This window comes from Drosophila miranda, chromosome XR (assembly GCF_003369915.1).
Source record: "Drosophila miranda strain MSH22 chromosome XR, D.miranda_PacBio2.1, whole genome shotgun sequence".
In the NCBI taxonomy this organism is placed as follows: domain Eukaryota; kingdom Metazoa; phylum Arthropoda; class Insecta; order Diptera; family Drosophilidae; genus Drosophila; species Drosophila miranda.
In genome coordinates this window covers 19,667,859-19,690,597 of record NC_046674.1, presented here as the reverse complement: position 1 = coordinate 19,690,597, position 22,739 = coordinate 19,667,859, and the positions used below count along the sequence as shown (strand labels likewise).

The window sequence follows — 22,739 nt, the reverse complement described above, 5'->3', positions numbered from 1 at the left end:
GGCCTGCTGCTGCGACTTCGTTGCATTTCTCTTGTTCAGTCCACCAAGACGCCATCTAGCCGCAGTTAGGGGAACTAGCTAAGCAAAGAGAGAGAGAGAGAGAGAGTAAGAGAGAGCGGAATTCTAGTTTGCATTTTTATCTGAGTGGAATATATGCCGGCTCTCGCGCTCTCTCTCTCTCTCTCTCCCTCGCTGGCCACCGCTCTCACGTTTTGTGAGTTTTTCCTCTCTGTTTATCTTTTTCTAATGCATTTTCTTGAATTTTCGGCTTTGCTTATTGGGACCGCTCCCAAAAAAATGCCCCGATTTTTGTACTTTTAGTCTGATGGGAATCGGAGTGGCAATGGGAGGGGGGAAAAATTTCCATTGGGTTCCAAATAAATGTGGAATTGTGGGCTGTTATGGGAACCCCTGAAGGAAGGCAACAAAGCGGCAAACACTTCCAAGCATTTGGCCATTTTTGAGCGATTGTTACAAAAACTACTCTCCACCGATCTTCGAAGCCTCCAATCAGCACACCTGTGCTGCGGGCAGCTGCTCTCCCAGTGCCCATCAGACACTTATCTGACTCAATGAGAGTCCAATCTGAGCTCGGCTATTTATCTGCCGCTCTCTCTCCGCCGCTCGCTTGCTCTCTGTGATGTTCGTGTTTCGTCTCTCTCTCTGTCTTCCCCACTGAAGCACCGTCGGCACGAACAGCAGCCGACAGCTGGCCGATGCCGCTGCCGCTGTCGCTGCCGTTGCCGTTGCCATCGTCGGATCCGTTAGTTCGCATTCGTGTTTGAAATTTTGCCGTGAGTGGGTCGGAGCGGAACAGCCACAGCCAGAGCCAAAAGAAAACAAAAAAAACAAAAAACCACAATTCGCGCGCGTGCAAATTCTGTGCCTCTTCGCCCTCCCAATCCCCCCCCTCGCTGGTGTATCATTGCTTTGGCGAGAGAGGAACTTGTTTTCGGGGCGGGGCGCCAGCCACCACAATCGTCCGCAATAGTCAGCGGTCCCCCGGTCCCCGCGTGCGTGTGTGCAAATATAAATGAAATAAATATATATATTTTTTTTGTTGTTTTCGACCCGCTTTATGAATGATTTGCAACCGCGAGCATTTCCCATAGAAAAAAAAAAAAAAACAACATCCAAGACCTTATTACACCCATGTGTCGTCGAAATATTTATTTTTTTTGATTACTGTGCGTGCCGCTAGAGTTACGACGATCTGGCCGACAGCCGAGACATACGTAAGTTCTGACTAGCCCCTAAGACCGTGACTTTGCGGCGGTTTCCAGATCAATCAATGGGTCTTATGAGGTTTCGTTGTGAAATCATTAATTATGTCCGCCCTGGGTTCGGGGATCCTCGGTTGTCCGTTTGGGTTCCATTCCCAGAACAGGTTTCGTTAGAGCCAAGAAGATTTCGAGAGACGTTTGTGCCATTCCAAGAACTTGTCGTGTTTCACCTCCTCCCTCCTCCCCCCCCTGCTCTGCGGATGGAGATGTGAATCTTTATGAATGAAAGAGGTGGAGGCCTCGTCTGGGTAGGCTTTTCTCGTTGACACTTCTTTGGAGGAATGTGGCATCAGTTGGGAGTCGGGAGTCGTGGGTTTCGGTGAAAATCCACCTACCAGATTGTACTTTCGAGTGAAATTTTAAGTAAAAACAATGCCTGCCTGGGTTTATTATGATTTTCCATCAATTTCTAGGCATTCCAGGGCGTACATCTACCGTAATCGCGTTGTGAATGACCTTCCAAAGTGTAGCCTCGAAATTAAATCTTTAAGTAAACCCTAGAGATACATCCCCCCCGCCCCACTCAAAGCTTCGCCTGCTATCATATTCCCCACTGGCAAGGCCAAATTTGAGAATTTTCCACCTGCATTAGCTAATCTAAGGGCGGCTGGGGGTCGGGGGTTGGGGGTGTAACAGAAAACTTTTTAATTACCAACAGGAAAAAAAAATCCGACGAAACATTTAAGATAGCACAGAGGCGGGTAGGCGGCAGGTGGGGGGGCGGGGGGCGGTGCTACATAAATTGAAAAATATAGCAACTTTTTATGCGAGACTTTATCTGTTTTGGATGTGTCTCTAACTGAACCTTTTTCTCTCGTTTTCTCTCGATGGACCTTGGGCAGGGGGGCAGGGTGGCAGGGGGCAGGGGGGAGGGGCTCTAAAAAGTATTTATGACTTTTACCAAAAGCGAAGACGAGTCTTTTAGCCGTCTTATGGCCACACATTTTACAGCTTAAATATTTTTTAGCCATTAGATAAACAAACAACAAAGAAGAGAGCCCAAAACAGAAACAGAGTTGGAAAGATAGAGAGAGAGCGAGAAAGAGAGAGAGCGAGTGAGAGGTGAGCCGCAGAAAAGATACCAAAATATCTTTCAAGTACAATGTTAGGTAAATATAAACAAAAACCCCCACTCTACCCTCCCCCCCCCCACTCCTTCTAGTTTTTTACGAGCTTGCTTTGGATGCTGCACTTTGCTGCTGGTTTTTCCATACCCTCGATTGCGGTGGGGGGGCGGGGGGCATACCCTGGCCAGGGCTTCGGGGCACTGGGTATCCCCTGGTCGGTGCCACGCCCATTTTGTAGCTACTTTCAGCTACTTTGGGGCTTTTAAAGGTAGCACCAGCATAAGATGTCTGAAGATGTAATATAAATTACATTAGCTAAGTGCCAGGCGGCAATTAAAAACAACAACAACAAAATACCCAAGAAGTTTTCTGCTGCCGCCGCCGCTGCTGCCGCGGCTGCCACTGCCACTGGGGGCATCATCATTAAGAACATCATTGCCACCATTAGCAGCATCATTAGAACGTCAACTTAATCAAGGTTAAAAAGCATGTGGCGTGCCCCCCTGCTTCCCCCCTGCACACCCCACCCTCTTCCTTTCTCCACTCTCTCGATTATAGCTTCGATTCTGTTTCTTTTGATGCTGTAATTATTGAAGACTTCTTGGCGGATAAACATAAACAAAACGTACACATATGACGAAATTTTCCAAGATTTCTTACGCTTTAATGCGATTAAAGAATATTGCGCAAGAATCGGGTGGGATCGGGTGGGATCGGGGGGCGGGGGAGCTTGTGTAATCCTCTAGTCGATGGGGAAATCAGAGCACTGGCACCCACAAGTATTACCAATAATATGCCGGGGTACCTGTTCTCTAGCCCCCCAAGAAAAAAACCTTCCCTGCCTTGACATTTATGCGAAATGCCTCTAAAAAGCCATAAAATTACGATTCCGAGAGCAGCCCCACGATTACCACCCATTAGGCAACAACAACAACAACAACAACAATTATGCTGAGAAACAAAAACACGAAACTCGAAACACGAAACTCGAAACAGAGCCAAAGTCAAAGTAATTTCTATTTTAATAACCAGGCCTCGGCCAGGGCAAGTCCATTAAAAAATAAATATCTCTATATATATTTTGCAATTAAATCAACAAACAAACTGCAAATGAAACTGAGGCAGGGGCCAGAGGGGTGTGGTCAGGGGGGCAGGGGGGGAAGGTGGAGCCCATTATTTGGGCATTATCTGCCCGACTGGGCCATAACTATCTGCTCAATCATAAATTTATAATCAACATAATTCCCATTGGGGCGGATGTTCTTTTTTTTAGAATTTCGCTCACGTTTTGGCAATTAAAAATCTGTAGAATTTCCATTGAAATTGAAATCTGTTTTGGGGCATATATGGGGCGTAATAATGAGAACTTCCCAGAGTCGAACTTGAATTTTCTTAGGGGTCGCTGAGGAGTCGACTTCGTTAGGGGGAAATCCCCAATTATGCGCCATTATATGTTTCAATAACATTGATAAACTGGAGACGTGGTTTGGGGTGTGTGAAAGACCTCCCAGTGCTGCTCCTCAGGACTATATGAAGGTCGTTTCCTGCAGATAACGACACCATTTTGAGCATTGTATCTACCAATTGGTGGCTCCGGTTTCCACTGATTTTTCCACTGAATATCCCTCAAAGGCTTTCAACAAACTGGAAAGGGAAGCCAACATTTTGTTGGAAATAACAAACAAAATAAATGAGTTTTTTAAGCCATATTTCCGTTTACAACAGTATTTAAATTTAAATATATACAAATAAATATCAAATACATAAAATAAAAAATATATAAAATATAAAAAATTAAAATTTTAGAAATAAAAATTCTAAAATATAAACAAAAAATTAAATTAAAAACAAAAAATATATATTAAATATATAAAGTAGAATTGAATATGTAAAAAAGAAGATAGAAATTATATAAAATAAAAAGTTTAAAAAAAGTACAAATTAAAAAAAATGAAGTATAAAAAATATAAAATATATAAAACAAAAATTTTGTAAATATCAAAACATATTATAAAATATACAAAATATAAAAAGCATATAAAAAAGGAATATAAAATATGTCAAATTTAAAGTGGAAAATATTAAAAATATAAAGTCTAAAATATGTAAAGTATAAAAAATAAAAATGTTTAAAAAGATATGAAATATATAAAATATAAAAAAAATAAAACTTATAAAATATATAAAACATAAAATATAGGAAACATATATTATATGTATGTATAAAATAAAATAAATATAAATTGTTTTATAATATCAAATATAAGATATAAAACATAGGAAATATAAAATATATAAAATATCAACTATAAGTAAATGAAAAAAAAAAAACAAAAACAAGATATTTTTCTGTAAATCAAATTCTCTATTTGTTTTTTGGTTTTTTTTGTATTCTCAATTTCTTATGTTATTTGTATTTGATTATAAAATACTATCACAGATACAATTATGTTGTTTGCCCCATAAATCCAACGTTTTCTTTTGTTACTAGAGGCTCCCCTGATATTTTATTAGCCAAAAATCGCAGCATTCCCCCTTCCCACTCCCACTCCCCTGCCCCTGCCCCTCCCCCACCGCAGTGCCGTTCAATTTTGACCCAATTTCCCATCGAATTTTTCTATCTGTCTGTCAATGTTGTGATGTGTATTTTAGTTTAACCCATTTGATGAGGCCATAAAATGAAATTTTCAGTTTCATTTCCATTTTCCATTTCCTATTGCCCTGTAATCCCTCACCAAACGAATCGTATGCGTCATTTGGCAAATGAGTTTGGGGCCTCGGGGCCCGGGGCCCGGGGCCCGGGGCTCCGCTTATCTTTTGTTTACCTTAGCGATAAGGCGCCAGCGATAAGATAGAGTTACTGTTCTGTTCTATGACTCGATAGGGTCGATGGCAATACGGAAAGGAAAGGAAGGTGTGTTGTGACTGTGCTTTGGCTTCGATTTCTGAATAACTGCTGCATTCTGTTGTTCTGCCGTTCTGTTGTTGTGCAAGCGGCTGCCAGATGGAGCTCTGGGGCTAATGGACTGTTTGCTTATTTATGGGCCGCTGCCCTCAATGTTGGTCAATATTTGTAGAGCCACAAAGACAGTCCCAGCCGTAGAGCTAGATCGGTGAAGGGTGAAGGGTGAAGGGTGCGCTGGCGCTGGAAATAATTTACAGATTGGTTAAGACGCTGCAAAAAAATATATACAGAAAAATCGAACGACACGACTGGCAATCAAAATTCATTAAAATAATGTTGAACCGTTTAATGGCTTAAAAACTGGCAGCAAAATATGCAAAAAACTACACACAGATACAAATGGCTACAGATAGATAGATAGATGATATTGTGGCCGCTCGCCCCCACAAAAAAAAAAAAATAAAAAAAATACAATTCTGACAACAACACAATTTATTTGTTTTAGTTTTTTTAGAAGAGAGTGCCAGAGAATATATATATATATATATTTTGTGGGGTGGTGTTTTAAATTTATGGGTTTATTGATACTTGCCCCAAACTGAGGCAGAGTGAGACTTAAAATTGTTGTGTGTTTTATCAGCAACTGAGACGACGAGAGTCGAGAGCCGAGAGCCCCAACCGCAATCTGTACAAATTTATTCTCTACGAAATGATTTAGCTTCTGTCTGCCCTCTGTCTGACAGGCACTCCACCTACCACTCTCTCTCTGCCCCACTCTCTGCCCCACTCTCTGCCCCTCTCTCTTTCTCTGTGTTTCTGCCTAGTCGAGCAAAAATATGTCAAAACAAATTGTTTGACGTGGCGGGGGAAATGTGATAATGAAAACGAATTAGCTGTCAGTTTTTGTAGAGTTTCTGGGAAATACATATATCCGAGACTGGGAGCACTAGAAGATCACCCGAAAGGGATCAACGAACCCCCTCTAGTGGGTTGCTTCAAGATTGGCCATCGATTAGACGCTTCGAGTGGCTCGTTTAAGTTTTGCGACCTTCACACAAAAAGATCATTAGTTGGAGCCATTAAATAAAACGCTTTGATTACCCATAATTATGGTGCCACATTGCCTTTTGGTTTTGATGCCTTCATTAGAGAGGAGAGGAGGGGGGGGGGCGTATGCATAATCATATAATTAATTGCCATAAATGTTAATTGCGCATACGCCGTGTGGCCCGAAAGGGTTCCCATGCCCCCCCCATGCTTTGTCCTGAAACTTTTTGCCAGTTAATTAAGCAAATATGTACTGTACTCCCCACCCCCCTCCCCACCCCTCCTCTGGTGGGGATTCCGATTCCTTTGACATGTGCCCGGGCCCCCGAAAAGTTCGTGCCACAAGAACTTATTGGATTAGTCAGGTGTTTGGGTGCTTAATAATAGAAAAACTTTGTGGGCTTCCAGAAGTAGTACAAATCCAGTCAATATTTCATCATTATATACCGAAAAAAATACCGCCTCTCGGTTGCCGCTTTTTTCTTGATTGTTTTTCTTTGCTTTCGCTGCTTGTTGCCGTAACCCAAATCAAAAAATCAACAAACAAACAAATCACAAAAAAATTATCAGATAGAGATGCGATTGAAGCGATGATTGAAGCGATGATTGAAGCCTTTTTAAAGAGAGAGTTTACTAGATTTTGGGCTTGCAGTTGATTTAAATATCTAAGCCCCCCCCCCCCCCCTTCCTTTTTAACGTTTGAATCACCTTGAATCAAGCGGCCAGAAGCGACAGACAGACAGACAGAAGAATGAAGTCATTAACAGGCGCTTTTGAATGGCATTTTGCAAAACAAGTTTCGTAACCAAATGCTTTAAATAAATAAAGTAAAATACAGCTGAAAGATGAAATGGGGTGGGCACAGGGGGGGGGGGGGGGGGGGGCCCTCTTGGCTAGTGGGGAAAAATTAAAGCTGAAGCGACATTTGCGCCATGTGGAAATAAAATGCTAAAATTATTCATTTTGCAAATAAGCAGAGTAAATATTTAATTAACAACTCAGCAGGCAGGCCCGCGGAGAGCAGAGGGGGAGAGCAGAGGGGGAGAGAGAGAGCCGTCTTGGGTCTAAGGTTTCCAGAGGTTTCCTCCGTGGGGGTAATATAATATTTATTTATACCTACAAAACGAGACGACGACGACGGCGACGCCCTAGAAATTGTCGCAAATTTTATGTGGCCCCCCCCCCCCCCCCTCCCCACTCTCATGTGTGAGTCAATGACATGCGAGAAAACAAAATGAAACTTTTGCCACTTCCTACAAGGGGGGGCAGCCCCAAGGCATAGGCCTGTAGCCCTCTCCTTACACACATTTCTCGCAGCTTATGGCTCGAAAGGTGTCCATGTGTGTGTGTGTGGCATTGTCTCGCCCCCCCCCCCTCCCCCCCCCTTCGGCTCCACCAGAACTAATTAAATTACTTTAGTGGCTCCAATTGGCTCTGTTTTTTGGCCCAAACGGCTCTTTAAAGCTGGTTAGCTCCAAAACGGAACTAGTTCAATAATCAGTAATGGTGTGTGTGGTGTGGGGTGGCAACCCTGTGGCAGGACTTGCCATCAATGTTTCAAAATGTATTTTTTATGATGCAAAAGGAAAATATTCTTCCCCTTTTGGATTTGGATTGAAGTTGAGACCATTAAAATGTCATCATGCAGGGGGCGAAAGGGGGGTGTGGAGGGGGGGGGCTGCCACACGAACTGTAAGAACACGCAATTTGGGAGCCGTCCTGGCCCTCCAGCGAGTTACGTATTTATTATTTAACACCTAGAGAAAAAACCTAAGCGGCAAATGGCTATAAAACTGTTGACCTTTGGCACACGCTTTCCCCGAGCGTTCCCCAGGCTTTTCCCAGTCTTGGGTGGTCTTTGGCTCATTTACGACTCGGGCGGCGGTACTCCAGTTGTTTTTACGATGCCGCCGCATAGGTTAAAATATTTAAAAAGTGTGCTTAATTGTGCCCAAAAAAACGAAGAACGTAATAAACTTTTGCCAGAAATTCGGGCCATAAAGCATTCGCAGGCAACACCTGTGCGTGGGGTGGGGGAAGGGGGGGGGGGGAGTCTCTTACCAATGCTTAATCTAAGAACGAGAACTGATTCTGAACTAATGGAAGCCTGGCCGATCCACAGAGAGAGCCAGAGATCTCCTCAAATATGCACAAGGCAGGGGGAGGGGCTAGGAGAGGGGGGAGGGGGGCGGTTCTTTCTCAGGTGATATATGTCACGACTCACGAAACTAGTTTACGCAACATGTGGCAATTTTGCATGCCACAAGCAGAGGACGTGCCACACAAAAAACAGAAAAAAAAGAAAAACCGAAACAAAAAATTGACATTTTGACATGCGGCTTGTAACCGGGCGGTACTTCAAGATTTGCCTCCCGATAAACTGCAACAGAGAGGCAGGGAGGCAGGGAGGCAGAGAGGCAGAGCGGCAGAGAGGCAGAGCGGCAGTGAGGCAGAGAGGCAGGAAGGCCGAGAGACTGTGGCAAGACTCCAACCGGTTGGAGCATTGCATTCAAAAGCCATCCGTAAAGTGTCTTTATCTGTGGGCTCTCCACAGAGCCGAGACTCCACAGAGACTCCACAGAGACTCCACAGAGACTCCAGAGTCCAGAGTCGGAGGAATCGCTTCAAATAAAATCGTACGTGGCACATTTTTAATGGATTGACGGCCGACAACGAATGCACATTAGAAATCCAATCCCTGGGTCTCTCCGAGTCATGCACACACATGGCTTCGGGGCCATGCTCCTGTCGTGCCACACGGCTCGTTGCATGCCACTTCCTTGAGCTTCAGCTTCGGCCACGGCTACTGCAATTTTTCCTGGCTGCTGGACGGCTGCTCGCTGATAGAAACGACCTTCAATCAACGCCCGAGTGTGTCCATCAATTGCTGGCCAATAAATAAATAAAAATAAAAGGGCGGCCCGCTAGAAAATTCAAAAATTAGCAACAAATCACAAAATGTGTCATCGCCAATGAAGATGGAGTGGAGCCGAGGAGGTGCCAAAAACTAGCCTTCCGCGGGGGGGGGCACTTTTTGGGGTCTTGACAAACCCCTGGGTATCCCCAATTCGTGGCTTAATTATTGTCGCTGCCTTTTACACTTGTCTTTTTTGCTCTCTCTCTCTCTCTCTCTCTCTCTCTCTCTTGTCTCTGTGTGTGTGTGTTGTTGTTTTTTTTGTGTCGTTTGGCTTGTAATTAAAACTTGTTGGCAGACTGTCAGGCAGCGAGTTAACAAGTCGGCGGCTTCACAGATAAACACAGATATATAGAGAGAGAAAGAGAGAGAGAGAGGGGGAGAGAAACAGGGGGGGTAGGGGGGGTAGAGAGAGAGCGCTGTGAGTTGGCAAAAATATTATTTAATTGTGAGGCCAGGCGCTAATTAAAGTCCAAGCCGCTGCCGCTCCCCTGCCCCTGCCCCTGCCCCTCCCCCTCCCCCATTTCGGGGGCCATAAAGCCAAACACTTAACGAGCCAGCGAGAGCATCTTCTGTGGGATATTTATGATTATCGACTGCTGTACGCCGTCCAACGACGACTGACATCATCATCAGCAGCAGCAACAGCAGAGCCACAGTCACGGCCTTAGATATAGCCCCCCCCCCCCCCCCCCCCCCGCACCGCACCCCCCCTTACCCACCCCCCTGGCAAACTGGTGATTGTTGCAAATTATTTATTTATTTATGCAACGCGTTTGTCGCCTGATTATGTGCTTATTTATAAGAGCCGCCAGGTACATATAAGGATAGCTGCCGCATGCCACATGCCCCTGCCGCTAATGAGATGCATGCAAACAGCATTCGAGCTGAGCTGCATATGAATATCAATTTCAGGCACCCGTTCCGGGCCCCCTCCCCTATCTGGGCCCCCCTCTGGCCCCCCAGAAGTGCCTGCTGTTCGTGGCAGACGTCTCGAAGGATTTCTGTGCTTCAAAAATGATCTAGTGGGTATCATACGGTTGAGAGGAAATGTGAAACCTTTTGCTGCCCCCCCTTGGTGGCGTCCTGCTTGACATTTCACTTGCGAATCGCGGGGCACTTTAATGCGCTCCAATTGCATTTTATGACAGACCAAACTGACCTACTTAAGGCACTTTCCAACACTCAAATGTTCGCCACTACCAACCCCCCCTCCCCCCCCCCCTCTCCATTACCACATTTCAGTTTTCCTCCCCTTTTTTCCAATCGCATTATAAATTTAATGTGTTTGACCCTTTTTTCCCTTGCGATGCGGAAATCTGTGGGCTCAGTGGCTGGGGGGGGCGTGGCAGGTGCCCGATCCACAAGTGGAAGAAGTAAATTTAAAACTTTTCAATGGCCCCCTGTGTCCCCTGTGTCCCTGCCCCTCCCCGCCCACCCGCCTCTGCCATTGTCAATATCCTGGCAGCCATTTCCTGCTTTGTTTCGTCGCGCCTTCGCCTTTGAAAGGTCGAACACTTTTTGTTGCCACTGTGTCCAGTCATGGGTGAACATTTTTGTGACTAAAGAAAAGTCTCTCAAGTTAGTTTTTGCCGCATTTGGCATTGAATAAAGCTTCCTCAACTGGAAGCAAGAAAACATTGAAAATTGTTTTCCTACCACCACCCCCTGCCCCGCCCCTGTGGAGGGATCTCCATCTTGTGCCTTGTCATCTTTCTGTGGCTGCACTTGGGCCACTTTTTTTTTTTTTTTTGCGCCACGTGCATCCTTTTTTGAGAGGATATCTATGCGTTGTATTGAAATAAAAGTCCCGGCCTGCGCTTGAATGATTTCTTTTGGTTTTGGTTCGTGCAAATATTTTATTGACTATTTTTCTGCCGTCCCACTCAGACCCCCCCTTTGGCCACGTCCTTGTGCCCATTGTCTGTGAGTGCTCCCAGGGTCCTTTGGGGTATATTTTCAAGGGTTTATTTTGGCTCTGTTTTTCCTCGATACACACACTTATTTTTGTTGCGCAATTTTCCTACGTTTTTCCCCAGATAAATATAGATAAAAGGAGAGGGGGAGGGGGGATGGGAAATTGCCAAATTATGGCAAAATTTATGCTTAAATTTCAATCATTTTTATGACCGAATATTTGTGTTTACTTTAAATCAAAAATCGCTATAAAATTGGAAAAATATTCAAAAATTGTTAACCGAAATTGCCGCTAATTTCGAGGCATTTCGAAACGCTGGATTTTTGGCAATTATGGCATTTAGCACGCATTTCTGTCCATCTGTAGCCCCCCTCCCCATAAAATATAATATATTTCCAATATTTGGTTCTTAATTGGCTCTGTGCGAAGGCAGCCTCAAACGGCGCGAAACTAATGAAAAAATCATCATCAAAGAACAGCAGAAAGAAAAAAAAAACCAAGGCAATGTCTGGTGGGGGTGGGGGACTGGGGTTGGGGGGGATGGGTCTACAAAACATGGCATTTTAAAGCCATTGCTACTAATTTTATGATGCTTTCCTTTTGGCACTTTTCCTTTTGCTTCCGTTTCCTTCCTCGCTCAAACGATTATTGCCCCGCCATAAAAGGAAAATGAAAATGAAACAGAAGCACAAAAAGAGAAAAAAGAACCAAAAACAGAAACAGAAACACAAGCAGAAATGGACGCAGCTGAAATGAAACCATCCTTGAAATCTATTGTCTGTCTGCACCGTCCAGACAATTGCGGAATAAACAAACGACAACAACAACAACACAAAAAAAAAGCGGCTACAAAAGTAAATATATAAAAATAAAAAACCAAATGCTGCTGCCTGGAACCAATGAAGGGAAATTCCCAAAAGCGGACGACCCTTAACATAATTGAAAAACATCAGAAGAAGACCCAATGAAAATCAAAATATATTTGCCACGAAAATAAGAAACAAGCATTGCACATAGAGAAAAATTATCTGGAAAAATTTGATCACAAACAAATACAAATTAAAAGTACAACAAAAATCTAGTTTTCTAGGAAAAATATATTTTATTTAAACGAATTAAAACAAACCAAAATATATATTAAATTTCCACTGCACCGAGAAAAATCAACTGATAAAATCTGAAATGTTTAAAAAAAATTACAAAAATAAATTAAAACTAAATTTCTAGGAATAATATTTTTTATTTGAACGAATTAAAAAAAAAATCATTTTCACTGCACCGAGAAAAATCATCTAGAAAAAACTGAGACGATTAAAAACAAATAAAAATTAAAAGTAAAACAAAAATGTCGATTTCAAACAATAATATCAGTTTTTTTTAAGGAATTAAAAAAAATAATATATATATTAAATTTCTACTGCACCGAGAAAAATCAACTGATAAAATCTGAAATGATTAAAAAAAAAAATAAATAAATATTAAAAGTTATTTATTTAGAAATAATATTATTTATTTAAACGAATTAAAAAAATTTATTTAATCTGCACTGCACCGAAAAAAAATATCTGAAAGTATCTGACTAAAAAAAATTAAAACAAAAATAAAAATTAAAAGTTGTTTTCTTGGAATAATATTATTTATTTGAACAAAAAATAAAAAATTAAATTTCATTTGCACCGAAAAAAATCGTTTGAAAATATCTGAGATGATTAAAAAAATAAAAAAAAAAATAAATAAAAAAATAAATACAAATTATAACTAGATTTCTAGGAATAATATTATTTTTTATTTAAACGAATTAAAACAAACCAAAATATATACATTAAATTTCCATTGCACCGAGAAAAATCAGCTGGAAATATGTGAAATGATTAAGAAAATATACAAAAAAGTAAATAAAAGAAGTATAAATTAAAATTTATTTTCTATGAATAATATTATTTATTTAAACGAATTAAAACAAAAAGAAATACATTAAATTTCCACAAGACCTAGAAAATTCATCTGAAATGATTAAAAAAAATTACAAAAAAAACGTAATCAAAAAATTACAAAATTATAAGTAGTTTTTTATGAATAATATTATTTATTGAAACGAATTAAAACGAACAAAAAATATATTTTAAATTAGCAATCCACAGAGAAAAATTATCTGGAAATATCTGAAATGATTAAAAATATACAAAAAAATAATTTAAAAAAATAAAATTAAAATTATTGCTATAATTTTTTTTAACGCGCTAAAACCAAACAAAAATATGCTCAACAAATAATTTAAAATTTGCAGTAAATATTTTGTATTTGTTTTGTTGGTAAATTGCCATAAATCAACCAAAAATATGCCTAAAATTTTCTCTCAATGCAAGTGCCGAAGTACATGAATTTTGAAGGAGTTCTGGCATCGAGCATCTTCAATTTGTGTAATCAGATTCCAGTATTCACATAACAATTTCAATGGCTATTTGTTTTGATGTTGTTTTTGGTTTAATGATGGTCCCCCAGCCACTCCCCCCCACTCCCCGCCCACACTCCCTGTGTCTCTCGGTCATTGCAAATGAAATGAAAACATGCAAAACAATTAAAAACAAACAACAAAATGACCAAAACAACAGCAACCACAGTGGCTGCAATAACAACGCAGGACGGCCAATGGGTGGGGTGGGGTGGGGTGTGGGGGTGATGGTGTGGCAGGGTGTTCGGAAAGGATTAAAATAACAAGACCATGTCGAACACCTAGCCAAAGGTATACCACATCGAAGCAGCCCCATCAACAATGAACAAAAGCTTCAACGAGCAGCAAGCAGCAGCCACACGAAGTAGAAGCAGAACGTGGCAGGGTGGCAGACAGAAGCAGCAGATACCCTAACCCCAAGCAGAAGGAGATTCCAGAGTGTAGAATCCACATTTATTTGCTACCGAAATATCCAGGGCTTGGCCTACCCTCTGGAAAGGGTATACGAGCGGCCAGAACTCCATTGCAATGGCAAAATAAATAAATATTCATGCTGAAAATGTACTTGTAAACATGCAAATTGTAAAGCAGCCACCAATGATGGTTTAGGGGTGGGGGGAGGGGTGGTTTAGCCGCCATGGCAACGCAGGGCGACCGGCCCTAGAGGGCGGCTTCAAGTGCAGGTCAAAGTCGGGGTCTGTGCCACATGATTGCCCTCGAATGTGGCAATGCCAAGAACCTACAGAGAAAGGGAACGTGCTGGAACGATAATTATCGATAAATGATGGCTGTTGAGGGATTAAAGTCATGAAATATTACAAAAAAGGGACTATTTCAGCGAATTATCGCCTTTTAAACGATAAACATACGATATAGGTTTCAATAAAGACAAACACTTGACTTTTTGAAGGTTCTATGGCCAAAATGTTGGCTATTTGAGGGGTTTGGGGTGGGCTTTGTGGCGTTGAACATATTTGTTGAGCACCTAAGACGTTGCCGATAAGTAAGCGATGAATAATCGATGGAACATGTCCATTTAAATCGTTTTCCCAGGTGGAAAAACACATATAGACCTCCAAACGGTTCTACGCTGACTAATCAGTCGAGTTATCGGCTTTTAAACGATATACATATACGATATATGTATCGAAACACACAAAGATTTGACTTTTTGAAGGGGTTTGAGGGCTTTTGGGGTAGAGTTTGTGGCGTTGAACGTGTTTGATGGGCATTTGGGACATTACCGAGGAGTAATCGATAAATAATCGATACAAATAATGGATAAAAATGATGCTTAGAGCTTGATTTGAGTAGCCTATATTCTTAAGTGTCTAAAGATGGCTTTCTTTGGGGGAAAATAGCGAGCCACAGCAAGAGACAGAGCGAGAGACAGAGGCAGAGGCAGAGACAGGGCCAGAGACAGGGCCAGAGACAGAGCGAGAGCCAGGACTAGAGACAGAGCCCGACGCAGAGCCAGAGCCAGGGCTAGAGACAGAGCCAGAGACAGGGCCAGAGACAGAGCCAGAGCCAGGACCAGGACCAGAGACAGAGGCGGAGACAGAGCCAGAGACAGAGCCAGCTACAGAGCGAGAGCCAGGGCTAAAGACAGAGACAGAGCCAGAGACAGGGCGAGAGCCAGAGCCAGAGCCCGAGGCAGAGCCAAAGCCAGACCCAAAGCCAGACCCAGCAGAAGCCGAGGCAATCCCAGGGCGGACCCTTCGCCCTTCCCCCAGCAAGTGCCTGCTACGTGGGCCCTGTGTACACACACACACACACACACACACCCGCACACACACGCACACGAACAAGGACACGTACGCAATTAATTGCAGAATTATTACAAATTTCATTACATGCTAAAATATGCAAATTGTAGACCGAAACTTCCCCGAAACCCCCAGCGTCGCAGTGTCCACCGTCCACCGTCCCTTGTCCCCCCTCGTGTCCCCCCTTTTCCCCTGTTGCTGCAATTAAATGCATTTGCATACATAATAAATAAATAATGCAGATGCAACAGCGGCAACATTTTGCCGCATTAACTTTGCCGCTGATGTGCGAAAAATTCAAAAGAGGGAATTTTCTTTTAATTATCATTTTAATGTGTTTATGAACATTTGGAATTGTGCGCGAAAATTGTTCCCTAAATTGCAGGGCGGCATACAGGGTGTCTGGCGGGGGTGTCGGCGGGTGCGTGGTGGGGGTGTGGCGGGACAGCCATAAAAATGGCAACAAAAATATTGCAGGCAGCTGTCGCCGAGGGGTGTTTCGAGTGGTAAGCCATTCCACAGGGGGGTTGTTCACCCCCCGCCACTACCCACCCCCCTGTGCTGTGTTTGCTGGCTGTCTACATAAATATTGCATGTCCACAAAAATATTTGGGTTAAAAACATTTGCACAGAGAGCCGAAAGAGAGGGAAAAACTGTATATATATTTTATTTGCATGATTGCACAGGGCCCCGAGCAGTGTGGGGGGGGGGAGAGACCATCCTATTCCTTCTGATTGGCCTTGTCCGTCTCCGAGGACTTGCCAAAGCAAAGCCAGCCCGGCTTGCGGGTCTTCCTTTGGTTCGACCTTCGCGGATTCTTCTCGCTGTAGTGATGCACGCGTGAATCCGGCGATCCGGACGAACCGTCGTCCGAGTAACGCACCTCCTCCACGGGGGGCAGCTCCTCGGGCAGCGTGTCCTTAGTGTTGAGGCGCTCCGGCCGGCGACGCTTGTCCGGCTGCTGCTGGGGACGATGCGGATGCTGGTGCTGGTGGTGGTGGTGGGAGCGCGCGGTGCTCGTGGCCTGGTCCCGCAGCTCGCCACAGTCGGGGGGGCCACGGCCGCTCGAGCAGCAGGCCAGGCGCACCTGGTCGTCGTCGTCGAGGCGCCCGAACTCGCAGTAGAGCTCGTCCACCTTCCGCTGGAGGGCCGAGTGGAGGTTGTTCTGCTTGCAGAGCATCGACTCCAGCTCGTTGATGCGCTGCTTCTGGGTCTTGATGACCTGGCCCATGACCCGGCGCACCTGCTCCTCGCACTCGCAGCCGCAGGGCGGCTGATCGAAGTGCTCCTGGGTGTCGGGGCAGCAGGGGGGCCGGCAGCAGGCGTCCTCCTCCCGGAGGCCCGCCGTCGGCTGCTTGGTGCACTGCTCGCAGTTGCACGGACACACGTCCGTGGGGTGGACGCCGCGGCCCAGGACCAGCACGTCCGTGCAGCCGGGCATGCAGACGGGCGTCCGGTCGGTCCGGTCGTCCTCCCCGTCCTCCTGGCCCTCGCCGCCCGTCGGGCAGGGCTTCTTCATCTGCTCGATCTGCTCGTCCTCCTGGACGGGCGTGCGCAGGACGGTGACCTCCGTCTCGTCGATGTCCGGGAAGGTGGCGCCGATGTCCTGGAACTCGGACTCCTGCACAAAGATCTCCGTGTCCGAGTCGTCGGGATTGAAGCGCTTCGTCGCCGACAGCCGCTTGGGCGTGCCCGGGGCCCCGCCGTCCAGCTCCTCGCCTCCTCGCCCCTCCGCCTGGATCTCGACGCAGGACTGGCCCCGGCCGCAGTACGAGGGCAGCGAGGCCCCGTTGATCAGCAGCACGTTGACCGAGCACCGCGGCGGCTCCAGATCGGGGCACTCGCAGCCGTCGATGCCCGCCTCCCCGATCTTGCGGCGCCGCAGCTCCTCGTGCCGCTCGTGCGTCCGCTGCTTCTTGGCCAGCCGCTTCGAGCGCCGCACGAACTCCGGTATGTGCTCGACGCAGACGCAGCAGCTCTGCTGGATGCTCTCCACGCACACGTCCTTGGCCCCCATGCTCTGCTGCCAGATGCGCGCCTCCTGCGCCGACTGCGGGTACGTGTACCTCTCGTTGCCCTTCGCGTCCAGCTCGCCGTGCGGCTCCATGCCGCAGATCACGCACCGCCGATGGCCAGGCCCCAGCCCCAGCCCCAGCCCCAGCCCCAGCCCCAGCCCATGCCCCGACACCGTCCCATGCCCCAGCCCATGCCCCGACACCGTCCCATGCCCTTGCATATTCAATTTTCAATAAATTCACAATTCAAAAGGTTCCAAAATAAAACAAAAAAAAATAAAAAACGGGGGCGAATGTTTGCTAGAATTTGATGGAAAACGAAACGAAAGGCGAAAGGCAAAAGGCTTGAGAGATTCCAGCTCCACCTTCGGCTGCGGCCGCTCTAGAGAGTGTGGCAATCCGTGTGGCAGGCAGCTCGCATAATTGTTGCTCTCTTTTTTCTGGTATGCACGTTTTTGTTGTTGTTGCTTTGGAGGCGACGCACCTTGCGGTTTTTGCGGCAAAGTGAATTGGGCTGTGAAAGCCGAACGCAGTCGCTGCATGTGGCATGGAATGGGGCAGAGTGGCGCGCAGCAAAGCGATGCGAAGCGAAGCGGCTTTTCTGATGACTGTTATGAGGTGGGAATGATTTCGAAATCGCTGTGGGATTGTGTGGCACGCCACACAAACTGGAACACTGGAGATTGTTGTGTGCATCCAAAGGCAAAGCCAAGAGAATTTTACAGGGAAAAAGCGGAAAAAAAAGACAATTTTAAATGGTTCCAAGTGGGTTTTGAGCCTCGGAATAAATCTACAGATCTGTAGGGCACTCTTGGGCTTGTCTAGGAGAGATCCCCCTCCCTCTTTATGCCCCCTTGGACGCTGGCAAGTCCACATCCTCGATAGTATAGTGGTTAGTATCCCCGCCTGTCACGCGGGAGACCGGGGTTCAATTCCCCGTCGGGGAGTGCTCGTTTTTCTCTTATTTTTTTTGTTTTTTCCGCTCCATTTCGGCACAATCGATGGCATAGTTTTTATGGCCACAATCTACAGACCAGTGGACCACAAAAATCACGTTATTTCAATCAGAAATGGCTCTCTGCTCTCTGTATCTGGTATCTGGCATTCTTCAAATGCCTTTTTTTTTTTTTGTGTGTGGGTTAACGCCCACGAAAAAAAAAAAAAAATATTTGAATAATCTGCTGCCGTAATATCGCCAATTTATCACCCAATATCCAAAGACCGGACTCATAAAACGAAAGCAAAATGTGGGAAGTTACCATTTCACATTCGGTTTTTTGGGGAAGAGACTTTCCCGCCGCCACCGCCTCTGCTCCATTGAGTTTTCTCAATTTATCAATGGCAACACGGAGGCGCGCTGTTAATGAAGAATTATGTTCATAATTTTCAAATTTATTGTGTTCCCAGTTCCCGGCGGTTCCCTTCTCCACGGAAGATCACTGCGCTGATGATGGGGGCTGTCCAACACTTAAGTGTGTCAAAATGTTGTTGTTGCCGCCTCGCCATGTGGCATGCTGGCTGGCTGGCTGGCTGTGCGCCCTCTCTGAACCATCAACGTGTCAGTTACAGAGACACTTTTCAAATATTTATGAGCACACAATCCACACTCCACACACTCCACGCCATAACTCCATGTTCGGTTCACAGTTCAAAAAGTCATTTCAAGTTTCTTGTTACCGATTCGAGTGAAAGTTTACCCCCCACCCCTCTATTAATTTTCACTTAGTCTGCATTCTAGTCGTGGGGGGGGGGGGGAAAGTCGCTGGCAAGCCTTTAAATCGAAACAGATGCCAAAACATTTTCATTTAGTTCTTTTTTTAGACTTTTTTTTTTCTCTAATTCAGTGGCATGCCGCTCGCGGTACGTGTAGCAGAGAGTTTTTAAGTGCTCATGAGAGAGTGGAAAATTTATGTGACAGCTTATTAAATTTATATGTTTTGCTCTTTATTACAGATTATTCACCGAGAGAGAGAGAGAGAGAGAGAGAGACGGAGACGAAGAGAGTGATTGGAAACACATGTGTTTCTTTTTCCATTGGGGTAAGTGGCCCTCGAGGGTCTCAATATGTTGGATTAAAGAGCTTAGCTTGAGTCGCTTTGATCGGTAACATATGTGGGTGGGGGGAGCAAAAAGCCCCCAAAAAATGTGAAAATTCACACATGAAAAACATGCCTGCCCCTGCGAGGCTGTTGCCCCGTAAAAATGGCAGCTGTTGACGACCTTCAAGGCCTCAGATTTGTTTTTTCTTAACGTGTAATTGTCAAACAATGGACTCCACAGAGAGCCCCACCCGAAAGCTGTCCATTGTCTTTCTGGCCAGAGTCGTTTCCGAGTCGTTTCAGACCACAAATTAGCTGGCAAATAAGCCAGATCCGAATGTAAACTCGTTTTTGGCATTTGAAAAACACCTGCAGACCCCGCCGCCCCAACTAATTTAAATTTATAGACTGCAGATCCAAGATCTAAGCGGAGATGTGGCTGATTTATGTCCAACAGATTGTCAGCGGCGATAGGCAAAATGATATACACTAATCTCAATGGGAATTCTATGTAAATTGCTGCCCTCACGAGGGCACGCAGGGGGGGGGGGTGGGTTTATTCTACTCTAAAGGAAAGATCGAATCAATCAATGCACAAACCAAGGCACGAATGTAGGGGAGACTCTCAAAGAGAGAGAGAGAAACAAAAGCCAAGATACAGATACAGATACTCGTAAACCATTCAGCCGTTCCTCCAGCTGCCCCCCCCTTGCCCCTCTTGGAACCGTCATAAACACTTGAAAAAACTGATGTACAAGTGGAGCTGTAGAGCTGTGGAGCTCCTCAAAAATTACATATTTAATGTGTGTCTGAGATTTCGATAGAGGCGTGAATCTGTTGAAATTCGTATCCAGCAGATGCCCCCCCCCACTGGGGCCAGAGAATCATCATTTGTTAGAACCTGTCGATTCGACGACCCTAATGGCATTTGAAAGTTATCTGCGAGTGTATCTGTGGCTCTTGGCTCTTGGCTTTCTTTCTTTCGGCAAAGTTGGCTAATTGCCATATTAACCTTGCGGGGGGCGCCCCCCCTCCCCCTCCCTACAGACACGGCGCGCCACGATGACGATGAAAATGATAATAACTGTGCGGCTCTGCCTTATTTGCAATGACGGCGCTGGACCAGTGGACCAGTGAAAGTAATTAGTTGCCCCCGGGGTGAAAGCCGAGCTTTTAATTGCTGCCGAGCGCCTAGAAACTTCTCAGCCAAACCGGGGACCGGGGAGATCTCTCTTTCTCGGGGGGAGTTCTGGAGAGCACCCCCAAGATTCATTCCAATGGCAAAGGATCCCAAATAGCCTTTGGGGCCACCCGAATAAAGCTCTCACGGTCTGTACGCTCCTCCGACTGCCTGCCTTATCGGCGGTCCCTCGCACTAAATCAACCCCCAACCGAAGACCAAGACATTCCAAAGTGTTTCTCGAAAAAACTGTGCCAAAGATCTCTCTCTCTCCCTCTCTCTCTCTCTGTCTCTGTGGTGTCTCCCAAACTGATTATATCGAGAAATGACCCCATACCAGCACACAAAAGAAGAGCAGCAGAGTGGCAGAGGGGCAGCAACCGATCTGGATCTGGATCTGGATCAGAGATCAGTCGAAGGCAAAAGGGGGAGAAAAACAACAACCGAGTCAAGAAATGAACATCCAACTGAGATGATTGTCATAATTAAGGATGTTGGCTGTTGGCTGTTGGATGTTGGCATCTGCCAGACGGCGACGCACCGCAAGAGGGCACAAGGAGGGGGCACCACCAGATAACCGTAAGAACAAGTTTGTGGTGCCTCTGCAGTGCCTCTGCGGTGCCTCTGTGGTGCCTCTGCGGTGCCTCTGCAGTGCCTCTGCTCTGCTTTTGATTCACAAAAGATCCACACACACACAAGCAAAAGCTTCCGGTGGAGTTTTCATATGTGCCCCCCGACGTCTCTGCTTTTTTCGTTGAAGATCAGCCCCTGAACATCTCATAATTGCAGCTAAGCAAAATTATATAGCCCAAGACGAGATCCAGATCAGAGGGAGACGGAAAGAGAGAGAGGGAGAGAGAGAGGCAGAGAGAGGTTTCGGTTTCCCGCTTGTCTGTGCAAATATTTCCAGGCAAACCGATCCGATGCGATCCTCCTCGGACATCGCAGTCGCCAGTCCCCCAGTCCCCAGCTGCAATTACTGGCGGCTGACTTGCGGCAATCTCTGTGGAAGACCAAGAGGGTTGCCTCACTCTCGAGTCTCGCACTCGAGACAAATGTATATCATTCATCAAATTAAAAGTTCAACTGCTTGGCAGCGTTGCAGTGTTGCAGCGAGGCCGCTGCCGTGAGCCGTGGAGCTAAATTGATAAATGGGTGGCTTGAGGAGTTCTCCAGCCACAAAAGATAGATCTGGCAGACGGGCTACTCCTCGTGCAGCCCTCGCTGACTGGCAGCCAGCCTGTCATCTTCAGCATGCAACATGACCGCAGCGGCAGCAACGGCAGCTCTGAGGCAACAACTGTTGCTGCTCTATTTTACAGCCTTGCAGCCTCTACCCTCTACCCTCTCTCCTCTCTCCTATCTTTTTCTCTTTTCTCTGCTCTGCTCTGCTGACGAATGCCAATCATTGGCCCGCCTCTGGCCTCACTCTGGCCTGTGTCTGGGTCTCGGCTGCCGCTGCTCCTCATCTTTCGAATTCATTCACTCAAACATCAACTGAAGTGGCTTCTCCTTAACCCCAGGCCCCACTCTGTGCCACTCTGCCACTTGTTGCCAGTCAGAATGCATTTTCCTTCGCTCCTCGACTCTGGCCAAAATGCTTATTAAAAGGGCTTTTCAACTTGAATGGTTTCCTTTGGGACACACACACACACACGCTCTGGGATTATACATATATTCGTAGAGCTACCCTTTGACACCGCCCCCAGCCCCAGCCCCAGCCCCATCCCGCCTTCTCGTACAGTTATTTCTGTATTTGAAAATAACATTTATGAGCTTAAGATGGCTTAAGACTTTTTATTGGTTATTAGTTTGTTGCCATTGCTGTTGCCATTGCCGTTGCCATTGCCGTTGCCGTTTGCCATCCATGGCTGGGATTTATGTCTTGATTTTGGCCACAAAGAGCGGGGCCCAGAGGTTGTTCGCCCGATGAGAAATCAAGGCTTCTAATAAGCTTAGCACGTGTTGGTCTTCCATTTCCAGAGACCGAGTGGAGGATGAGACTTTAATCTTTAATTGCTCTCCCACAAACAGAGAATGCGTGTGCTCTGTGTGTGCCCCGTGCCATGGGGCGGGTCTGCGAAAGTTTCTTTGGGTTTAATTTATGTTCAGGGAAAGATTTTCAAGTATAAATATGTAGGGGGAAATCGAC

At 45.6% G+C, this 22,739-nt stretch overlaps 2 protein-coding genes and 1 non-coding gene across 3 annotated transcripts in view; 2 read left to right on the top strand and 1 right to left on the bottom strand.

The window, feature by feature from the left end:
* Positions 1-774: 774 nt before the first annotated feature.
* The window catches only part of LOC108152433 (chondroadherin-like protein), a 45,115-nt gene continuing 23,150 nt past the window's right edge, over positions 775-22,739 (top strand). Inside the window, exons 1-2 of the mRNA XM_017281765.2 lie at positions 775-1,235; positions 19,322-19,407. The gene's annotated coding sequence lies outside the window, so the exon portion shown is untranslated. The remainder of the gene's footprint in view (positions 1,236-19,321; positions 19,408-22,739) is intronic.
* Positions 16,009-17,589, bottom strand: LOC108152434. The gene has a single exon (XM_017281766.2). The coding sequence runs from the start codon at positions 17,587-17,589 to the stop codon at positions 16,075-16,077; it is 1,515 nt and encodes a 504-aa protein (XP_017137255.1). The 3' UTR covers positions 16,009-16,074.
* Trnad-guc lies at positions 18,244-18,315 on the top strand. The gene has a single exon. It is a non-coding gene; the product is annotated as a tRNA-Asp (tRNA).